The 12,070-nt window shown below is 35.3% G+C and overlaps 1 protein-coding gene across 1 annotated transcript in view; it reads right to left on the reverse strand.

The window, feature by feature from the left end:
- Positions 1-12,070, reverse strand: part of LOC123559705 (sterile alpha motif domain-containing protein 9-like) — a 34,400-nt gene that overhangs the window by 11,712 nt on the left and 10,618 nt on the right. Inside the window, 1 exon segment of the mRNA XM_053552439.1 lies at positions 280-402. Within this exon segment, the coding sequence (XP_053408414.1) occupies positions 280-402 (123 nt within the window).

Here is a 12,070-nt window from a genome sequence, read left to right on the forward strand (position 1 = left end):
GTACTCTGCACATTATTTCAATCTACTGAAACGAGCTATGACTTCAAATTTGACATTTGATCCCAGTTTGTCACCTTAACGTTTGAACTACTGGCACAATTTATGCGCTGTACAAATCGTCTCATCATCACATCCCTATAAGCCAACTTTAAACGGAGTTAAATTCAAACACCTGACACGACATATGATGTACAGAAAGATGGATGGACAATCGCATGCGCAAACACATAATACGTGTCATTTTTTTCGAAAAGAACGCGAAAAAAAAAATAAATATACCTTGTAACTCTTCTGAAGAATCAGGCGCTGGTGAGTGTCTGTCATAATCATGCATGACATTTTCATTTCCAATCTGTGTATTCTTGCTTCTAACATTTTGAATGATGGTTACAGATGGGTTAACTGTAAAAATTAATGACAGTATTTACAACGTTATCAAATAATTTGTTTCTCGAAATACATACAATGACAGGCAATATATTGTATCAAAAGAAAACTCGCTTTTCAAAAGAATTCAAAAATTGTCTTTTTGCGGGGCCAGTTGGTTAACTTCTGAATCACCAACCTCACGTGAGCAAGACTTTCTCACATGAAATAATTCTGCTATTAAAATTATGTTTCAAACCCAAATCATTAAGCCACCTTAACCAATCGGCCATGAAGGTCCCATGAATGTAGTTCTGCATGTTCAAATCATTTTTTTTTCAATGTAGAATTCGATTACACAACATTGTTTTCCGAAACATCTAGATCTTAAGAAAATTTGGCAATAAAGATGAGGTCATCTGCTTCCCACCTTGCTACACTGACTTGTAATATATACCACAATCAAGTTTTTATAATTATGTAGAAGTCTAAAGGAAGTTTCCCCGTACAGAAAAAAGCTTGAAAGTAGATTTTAATGAATTTTTTTTCGGTCCTAAATTGGCTGAGAGATCATGTTTCGCTTGATTGAATAAAATATTTAGGTCCTTATACTTAACTCTTGGGATAGGTGGCTATTATTTAATCACTCTTAAATTTAAAGCTGATTTTATAACCCAATCTGGATTTATTTGATATGTCAAAATATTCCTTTTTTAGCTATACAATCTCTAGGACAGAGACCTTTCTAGGACAGAAATCAACAAGTCAAAAGTTTTTCCGCCGCCAGAAATGTATATTCAGATCAGTCATAAAGAATGTCCTTTTAATGATCTCAAAAATAATTATGGTCATCTGCAGGTCATGGCAATCTAAATATATTAAATTATATCCTAAAAAATCCAATATCTATAGTTTATGCAAACTAACCACACTTTCCTAAGCAGAATCCTAACAGAAGTAATGTAAACACATTTCCATTTACTCATCTCTATCAAAGGTTATCAGCTCACTACGGAAGCTTGTATGTACCCCCAGAATGAAGACATGAAGTCGTCTCCATCGACTTGAACAACACAACAAGTCGTCAAAATTACGACGACAAGCCTCTATATACCGCGTCATGTTGACAAAAGATATGTCATCACGTCGAGATACGGAATCCGACTTACTTATATAAATAGATTTGTCGATTTGAAGTAACATGGATGTCGACATACTTCTTGTCGACATACAGTGTAAAAAAAAAACAAGTTGTCTAAAATATGACAACAAACTTCTTAAGGTATGTGAACATATCGTATTATTAATGCAACTTTACAACATAATTTTATCGGCAAAATGAGATGTTGAACTACCAGGTATTTGCATGTCGACATACACTTAGTCGACAAAGAGTCCAAAACTACGGAAGCTTAGAAGGGCCTTCAGTTGTGAGAAAATGTTTTCACAAGTGCCGAAAATTAAGGCGAGATCCCTAAAACTTTAAGGTTTTTTTCGCGTTGAAATTTCCGCATTGGTTCCAACTTTTCAAACAACTTGATTTGAATCTTCGTACAAAGACAGAAAGATTTTATTTTTCGTATTATTATTGTCGAGAAGTTGTACTTAATTACATCGCGGAAAAATCTTTGCGCGATATTGATAAGATATTTACCTTTCTCGCCAAAAATACTCGCATTGAAGTAATTCATTTCTAACATCTCGACTTCAGCTTATTGCAATGAAAAACACTTTTAACATTTCGTACATTTCTTATCGACATGGTTTCCTATTCATCTTTCAAAATAAGTCACACGTTCCATATTGAGTGTCTCTATACCTTAACGTTACATTTGCTTTTTATCCTTCCCACAGGGGTATGGATAAACTGCGTTGTCCGTCCGTCCGTCGTCCGTGTTTCAGTCCGGTTGGAGCCTTGTCAGAGACATGTCACTGTTTGGAGTATTTAAAATAAAATATGGTAGAAATGTTAATTTCTAGAAGGAAATGCCACCTTGCAAGTTTCAGTCAGATTGTCTGTGAAAGACAATGTTTATCGCCCTTAGTACATCTATATATAGTACAAATTTAGTGTTTTATTCCAATTTCTGTCCGTCCAAAGCCATACCTAAAATATGGTTTAGACTATTTTTATGCAACTTGGTAGCAATGTAAACTGAAGTAAGGAAATGCGATCATGCAAGTTTCAGTCAGATGAAACGAGTAAATGCCCCTTGTACTTATATACATATATTACTTATGTAGAGTTTTATTGTCTTTCTATCCACCTGGAACCATATCTAAGACATTGTAAGGTCAAAAATCGGAAGCATGGAAATCTACACTGTAAAGTCCGAATTCTCGATTTTCATTAAACCAAACCTGAAACATCTTTGACCTGATTATTATAATTAACATATTATAAAACAAGAGCCGTCACAGGAGACAGCGCTCTTGCTAATTTCGATGCTGGATAGTGACATTGAGCACATTTGAGGAAGCTGGAGCTGTCACTGGAGTGTTTAATGACTCTAATCCGGATGAAGCTTAAGCTTGTGTCAAATGTATTTAGTAATAATAGATATAGAGAGATAGTGTATCAAAACATTAGGTAAGTATAAAAGGGACATAATTCTTGGAATATTTCTGCAAGAGTAATGTCCCATGTTTCATATCATGTGACTAATAATGTGGAATAACTACTTTAAGTTTGAATCACTGAGATACAGCAAAAGTGCATCACAACTTTAACCTGAAATTCTAAGTAAAAAGGGGGCATAACTCATAATATACCGGTGTAAATGCTATTGACCTTATGACATATGATGTAGGTGATGATGTGGAACAACCATTTTAAGTTTGAATCAAATCCATTAGTGACAAAAGAGTTATGATGAAAAAGCTTTAAAATTAAACTAAAGTTCTAAACAAAAAGGGGGCATAATTTACTAAATATTGGTATAATGGTTATGGCCCTTATGTCATATGATGTTGGTGATGATGTGAATCAACTATTTTTAGTTTGAATCAAATACGTTTGGTACTAACAGAGATAGAATGACAGTGCATCAAAACTTTAACCTGAAATTTTAAGTATAAAGGTAGATCATTCAGAAATCATTGGCGCAAGTGTTATGGCCGTTGTGTTAAATGATGTGGATAATGATGTGGAACAATTGTTGTTAGTGTTTTTAATCAAACTCTTTCTATAATAACAAAGATACGATGGAAATGCATCAAAATCAACCTAAAATCCTTAGTAAAAAACGGGCATGTTTCACGAAAAATTTGTGCCAGAGTTATTGACCTTGTGTCATATGATGTGGGTGAGTATGAAATGGGTGATGATGTGGAACAATTGTTTTAAGTTTGAATCAGATCGTTTTTATTATAATTTAGATAGAAAGTGCACAAAAAACTTTAAACTGAAATTCTGAGTAAAAAGGGGGGTAATTCATGAACAATTGGTGCGAGAGATATTACCTTTGTGCCATATGATGTGGGTGATGATGAGAAATAACTATTTTATGGTTGAAGTATTCCATCAAGTAATTACAGAAATAAAAAGGTAAGTACATTAAAACTTTAACTAAGGTGTGTTTGCGGAAGGGTCGGATCGAGTAAGATAGATAAAACTTATACAAATAAGGAAGCCGACGTAGATGCAGACAAATGGATGATTGTAAGAACCCTATCTATTCTCTGAAACTAATTGATGTAGTACTCTTTGTTCAGAGGCAGCTAAACATACATTCTGAGAAAACAGTCTAATGCATGTGGTCATGTACCGTATAACGTCTTCGCAGTTACTTTCAAAGAAGTATTTGAGATGCCACTTCCAAAAATAATGTCGACAAAAATACGCGAAATGCAAAAAGTTTTTTTTTCGGCATCGTGAAATATTTAAGACGTCATCACCATAACATATCTAGCCATCTCATAAAAATTATTCCAACATATTTAATCAGAGCTAATTGTCGATATAACAATATACGAAATGACAAAAGATTTTTTCTTTGCAACTAAATTTTAATCGTGTTGATGGAAAAATATACTACAGTGCGAGCATTTTAATGCGAGAAAACCATAAAGTTTTAGGCATCTCGTCTTAGTTTTCTGTACTTGTGAAAACATTTTCTCACAACTGAAGGTCCTTCTAAGCTTCCGTACCAAAACAGAACAAGTTGTCAAACCACATTACAACAAAATCTTATCAACTACGGAAGCTAGGGGCATTACTCTTGCAGAAATATTCCAAGAATTATGTCCCTTTTATACTTATCTAATGTTTTGGTACTCTATCTCTATATCTATTATTACTAAATACATTTGACACAAGCTTAAGCTTCATCCTGATTAGAGTCATTAAACACTCCAGTGACAGCTCCAGCTTCCTCAAATGTGCTCCAAGTCACTATCCAGCATCGAAATTAGCAAGAGCGCTGTCTCCTGTGACGGCTTTTATAATATGTTAATTATAATAATCAGGTCAAACATTTTTCAGGATTGGTTTAATGAAAATCGAGAATTCGGGCTTTACAGTGTAGATTTCCATGCTTCCTTTGCCTATAATTTAGTAACAGTGACCTTGACCCAAGGTACCAATATCCACTCAAATATACGTTGCTCTTTTTTTTAAGGCAACACAGCTAGCAGATTTGGTCTGCTTATCTAATTTTTGTGAGAAAATAAGTTTTCTATATTTAGTAACGGTGACATTGTCATTGACCCCAGTGATCAGAACGCGTACCTCAGTCAAGAAAGTTTGATATGTACAAAACTTGGTTGCAACATCCCATTTGCAAAGAAATGTCATATATAGTAAACATTATACAAGTACTATGGGCACTATTCTGGTGCAGTGCCGCATTTACCAGTGGCAGTCAAAATTATTACCACGTTTTATTGAAATACCCCTTACAATGTCTTAGATATGGTTCCAGGTGGATAGAAAGACAATAAAACTCTACATAAGTAATATATGTATATAAGTACAAGGGGCATTAACTCGTTTCATTTGACTGAAACTTGCATGATCGCATTTCCTTACCTCAGTTTACATTGCTACCAAGTTTCATAAAAATAGTCTAAACCATATTTTAGGTATGGCTTTGGACGGACGGAAATTGGAATAAAAACACTAAGTTTGTACTATATATATAGATGTACGAAGGGGGATAAACATTGTCTTTCATAGACAATCTGACTGAAACTTGCAAGGTGGCATTTCCTTCTAGCAATTAACATTTCTACCATATTTTATTTTAAATACTCCAAACAGTGACATGTCTCTGATAAGTCCAACCGGACTGAAACACGGACGACGGACGGACGGACAACGCAATTTATCCATACCTCTGTGGGAAGGATAAAAAGCAAATGTAACGTTAAGGTATAGAGACACTCAATATGGAACGTGTGACTTATTTAGAAAGATGAATAGGAAACCATGTCGATAAGAAATGTACGAAATGTTAAAAGTGTTTTTCCTTGCAATATACGGAAGCTTATTAGGGCCTCCACTTATCTAAAAGTTTCGCGTCAAGTCAACTTGTGTCTTTTTGTTTTGAACAAAAACATCTGATGGAGGCGTGATAATTAATACTTTATACGTAAATGTTTTTTATCATTACGCATACCTTTTTATCGAATTGCGTGAAATATTTGTCAATGCGATTAACTTCTACACGTCTAACTAGATCTTTCAGCGAAGTCGTCAAGAAACATAACAAGAAGATAAATGTATTTGGTATTTCAACATAATTTACTCGACTTGTTACATCTTTTTCTCGATAACGTTTACCTTAAGGCGATATAATTATGCATGTCACGTGATATTTAAACACGTCAGGTTCAGAATTGCCTATATTGGTTTTGTCTGCACAGTGATGGTTTCATTATGTCTACACAAGAAATATTCTAGGGAGACATATTGTTTTTCCCCGAGTTGTCTGTCTGTCCCGACGTGCCCACATGTAAATTTGGTGTTAGCGTTTCTGTTGAATTTGACATGCTGAGGTTGTGGTCATTCTGGGGTAAAATTGGTATTGTGGGGTTAAAAAATAGTATTGTGGGGTTAAAAGGATCAAAGGAAGATAATAGGTAATATAAGGGATTACCCCACAAATCCTGTAAGTTCGTCCGTCTGTCCTTCACAAAAAGGATTTTCAAATTACTTGGCACAAATAGTCACAGTAACAAATCATGGAGGCTGGGGGAGACATGTGTTTTTGTTATAAAAACCCTTCTTGTTTGTGAGTTGATTTTAACTAAACATGCACGTAACTTTTACCACCAAAAGATCTTGGTTCCTTTCTTGAACCAGGCATATCCCATGATTGACTCCAGAGTTATATCCCCTAAAAGGGCAAAACTTGTCTAATTTGTGGTCTTGTCTGCACAGAGTTATTGTTTCATTTATGATTTTATTTTTCAGCTATATTTCAATATGAACATGTGAAATTTCATAATAACACAACAACACTTCCCCCTCTTCCACCCCACCCCCACATCACAACCCCCTCCCCACACTGAGGTGACCCCCTCCCCCCTTAAAAAAATCTATTGTTCAGCTATATTTTCAGTATAAACATGTGAAAATGTGAAATTTCAAAACAACAGTTCCCCACATCCCGACACCCTGCACCCCCTCCACCAGGGTGAGATCCCTCCCTCAGTTATTTTTTTTTTTATTTTCCAGCCCTATTTCAGTATGAACATGTGAAATTTCAAAAGAGCACTTCCACACGCCCCCGCCCCCTCCCCACCTCCCTCCCATTCAGTTATATATGATTGTCCTTTTAAGCTCGACTAAATATATCAAACACTGTCAAAGCTTTGATACTAGCTAGATCAATGTAATTTTGTATGTGAATAGATGGCAATATTGAAATTATGCACAACATTTTGTTAAAATTCATGTTGCTATGGCAACAGAAATAGTCAAAATATAGTTTTCCCATATGGATCATTTGATAACAAAAATTATAGTGGCTAGATTAATGTAATTTGGTATGTGAATACATGGAAATATGGAGATTACTATAGGTTTACCATCCATCTGTCTGTCTGTCCATCCGTCCGTGAGTCAGTTCTTCCGTATCTCCTCTGAAACTACTGAATGAATTTTGATGAAACTTTGCCACAACGATCTATCTCCCAGTGCCTTAGTTGGCCCTAACTGAGAATGAGGTCACTAGGTCAAATGTCATGGTCACGGTGACCTTCAACTTAAATTTTTCTCACAATGTTTTTCTCGAAAATCACGATGTATATTTTTTTCAATTAAATATTTGTCGAAAATAGAAAAACATCGAGCATATTGAGAAAAGTTAAGTCGAAAAGTGAAAAACATCGAGCATATCGAGAAAAGTTAAGTTGAAAAGAGAAAAACATAGAGCATATCTAGAAAGGTTAAGTTGCATTACCTCTATACTTTTAATCTTTGTCAATAAATTTTATTGACATGTGTAAAACATCTTATCTAGGCGAGTAAAGACAAGTCGACTTAGCACAAAACATCTCACCAACTGTAGGCCCTTATAAGCTTCCGTAGCAATAAGCTGAAGTCGAGATGTTAGAAATAAATTACTTCAATGCGAGTATTTTTGGCGAGAAAGGCAAATATCTTATCAATATCGCGCAAAGATTTTTCCGCGATGTAATTAAGTACAACTTCTCGACAATAATAATACGAAAAATAAAATCTTTCTGTCTTTGTACGAAGATTCAAATCAAGTTGTTTGAAAAGTTCGAACCAATGCGGAAATTTCAACGCGAAAAAACCTTAAAGTTTTAGGGATCTCGCCTTAATTTTCGGCACTTGTGAAAACATTTTCTCACAACTGAAGGTCTTTCTAAGCTTCCGTATATCAACACGTCTTGTCGTCTCAAGATAGGACAACTTATCACTTGAGTAAAAAGTTTGCATTTGTTGAATGGCCATTATTGATCATTATTGCTTTCACGTTTCTTATTTTTGGTCATAAATTTTATCTAGGTCAAGGTCACCGTGACCTTGGGAAATAGCCAAAGATCGAATTGGTTTGCTTGTTAACACTCAAGTGCTCTATTTATTGCTTTGATGTTTCTTATTATGTCATAAGTCATAGATAAATAAACTTGAGGTCGTGTTCGAAAATGGGTCATGTCCGGTCAAGGTCAATGTGTCCCTCATTATTTAAGATAGAGTCTTGATATTTCAATACTATGAACATATCAACACAAGCTTTCATTTGGATAACTTATATTTGACACTGACCTCTTTTTATCCTCCGGCCGCGACGCGGGGATATGGAAATGGTCCCCGTCCGTCCGTGCGTCCGAAGTTTGTCCGGAGCATAACTTGAAAACTATAAGTGATATTGACTTGAAACTTCATAGGCTAAAAGATATCAGTGAGGAGAAGTTATTGCCCTTTGTAAGTTTTAATACTTTGATTTTGTCCGGACCATAACTTGAAAAGTATAACCCATTGGGTCCGCCTCGATAGCTTAGTGGTATTGCGTCCGCTTCGAGTGCGAGAGGTCTCGGGTTCGATCCCTGGCCGCGACATACCAAAGTCATTAAAAATGGTACTGGTAAATATCCCTTCCTTGACGCTCAGCATAGTTAGTTCCAGGTAACTGCTGGTTCGCCCGGTGTCAGGATAATGTGACTTGGTAGTCTCCATATGACTGAAATACTGTTGAGTGGGACTTAAAACACAAACAAACAAACAGTAACCCATTAGGGGCCACCTTGCCGACAGCGGCGTGCAAAACGCGCTTGGGAATGTTGGCTCCCTTGGCCGGGGGTTTGGCCATGTGACATGGCTCTTGTTGACCTTGATCTTTACAACTCTTGTTGACATTGTTGGCTTGGTAGCAGGTGAGCGGCCCCAGGATCTCTGATCCTCTTGTTTTTATTTACCAGAAATAGTGAACTTATCATGACAATTTTGCCGATAAAATTATGTTGTAAAGTTGCATTAATAATACGATATGTTCACATACCTTAAGAAGTTTGTTGTCATATTTTAGACAACTTGTGTTTTTTTACACTGTATGCCGGCAAGAAGTATGTCGACATCCATGTTACTTCAAATCGACAAATCTATTTATATAAGTAAGTCGGATTCCTTATCTCGACATGACGCGGTATATAGAGGCTTGTCGTCGTAATTTTGACGACTTGTTGTGTTGTTCAAGTCGATGGAGACGACTTCATGTCTTCATTCTGGGGGTACATACATATGGAAGCGTATATCGTACATCCTGTTGACGAGTTCATATAGGAAAAACATGTTATGGTATGTCTACTTGCTTCAATAGAACACAGTAAGTCGACATAAATAAGATGACTTGTCTACATAATATTCCAGTATCGCTACTTAAAAGTGTTGCGACATGCTAATCTATTCATACCTTTGCTATGTATGGAAACGTTAATTGGGTACCCGAATGTTGAGTTAATGTGGTTTGAAATCGTCTTGTTGTTTGTAGTATTGTCCACTGTAACACGGTATCTCATAAATTATTTGTCTACTTGATGCATTAATGTTTCTGCTTTTTCCAATTATTTTGATCCTTAATGTTGTTATGTTTAAGCAATATACCAGAAGTTTGTTTAATACAAAACTGTTCTTTATGACATGTAGAGATAATGGAACAGGTCTTGACGAGAAAAAGGATCGCCTCTTGGCGACATGATTGCGTTATATCGACATCTGTTTTTACAGAATGCCGTTATAATCTAAGTAACTCTAGATAAAGTGGTCCCACGATGTAGATTTACTTAGATTATAACGGCATCCTGTAAAAGCAGATGTCGATATAACCCAATCATGTCGCCAGGAGGCGATCCTTTTTCTCGTAATCTAAGTAATACCGAATATCCGACTTAAAATATCTAGAGTTACTAGATTATAACGGCATTCTGTAAAAATAGATGTCGATATAACGCAATCATGTCGCCAGGAAGCGATCCTTTTTCTCGTCAAGACCTGTTCCATTATATCTACATGTCATAAAGAACAGTTTTGTATTAAAAAAACTTCTTGTATATTGCTTAAACATAACAACATTAAGGATCAAAATAATTGGAAAAAGCAGAAACATTAATGCATCAAGTAGACAAATAATTTATGAGATACCGTGTTACAGTGGACAATACTACAAACAACAAGACGATTTCAAACCACATTAACTCAACATTCGGGTGCCCAATTAACGTTTCCATAGTAATCATTAAAAAAATATGAAACTTATTGACCATGATAACAGTAGATGGCTAAAATCGTAAAAGAATAATAAATCAAGTAAAATCACTTTAAAATAATAGCTCTAAATAAAATAATAGCACTATATCTAAATACTATCTACTAAAATGCTGCTTGCATTTCATAATAAAATGAATCTTAAAATGATCATGGTTGCAAAACATAAAACTATGAATAAACAAGAGGGCAATGTTATTCATATATCACTCACCAACAGTCAAATGGCGTGATGCTGTATGTTAACATGTCTAGAACTTCTGGTTATGTTGGGAAGTTTTATGTTGAAAAGCTCGAAACATTTTGTGAACAAACATAGATAAACACTCTTTGTCGACATAATTTATGTTACCATGTTATATTAGTACAAGTCGGCATCTACAATATGTGACTATGTGGTTTGAATTTAAGTCATAAAGTCGTGTTACTAGTTCGGCAAGAATAGTTATCTTTTGACAACTAGTTGCGTTTTATGTGCACATCAACATACAATAAACCGCGATACTCTGTGTATATAGCCAAAGCGAGATACCTTTTCTCGCCAAGATGTCTTGATGTATGTCGACATATCTTTTTATAAAACTGTCGGAATGATATATGTAGCAAAGGTATGAATATATAAGCATGCTGCAAAACTTAAAGTAGCGATACTGGAATACTTTGTAGACAAGTTATTTTATTTATGTCGACATGATGTGTTCTATTGAAGCATGCCGACATACCATAACATGTCTTTCCCTATATGAACTCGTCAACAGGATGTACGATATACGCTTCCATACATACAAGTTTCCGTAGCTCACTGAACAGCTGATTATTTGTTTACATGTTATGTACGCGGATATTGTTGACGTCACACACAACCTGTTTTTACAATTTAATATTAAGAAAAAGCATAATTCCACAAATCTCCGATAATCGTGGTAATCCTACATCACCACCAAATTATAAAATTCTTGTATCTAAGTCAAATACATGTACCACATGAAAGGCGAAAATTGTAGAAATAAAAATGTAAACAAAAGGATCGTGTGAATTAGGTCACGGTCATCCGAGATGGTTGTAACTTACTGTGTGTTACGAAAATGGTCTAAACGTGTCACGTGACCCAAGTTTTTTTTTCTTATTTAAAAAAAAATAAAAATTAAAAAAAAATAATATATATATATATATATATATGTGTGTGTGTGTGTGTGTGTGTGTGTGTGTGTGTGTATCACACATCTACTGACGTTACGCTATCATTTCCAGTATTTTCAAAGGGACAGAACTACCCTGCAAGAGGTTCATGATGACCCTATATCGCTCACCTAAACTTGGTCTTGGAATCATCAAGATAAATATTCTGAGCCAGTTTTAAGAAGATAGGGTCATTAATGTGGTCTCTACATAGTTAAAAAGCTTTTCCTTTGATTTCAGCCGGTACCCTAGTTTTTGACCCATCAAGCTTTATACTTGGCCTAGGAATCA

This window comes from Mercenaria mercenaria, chromosome 10 (genome assembly GCF_021730395.1).
Source record: "Mercenaria mercenaria strain notata chromosome 10, MADL_Memer_1, whole genome shotgun sequence".
Classification (NCBI taxonomy): Eukaryota; Metazoa; Mollusca; class Bivalvia; order Venerida; family Veneridae; genus Mercenaria; species Mercenaria mercenaria.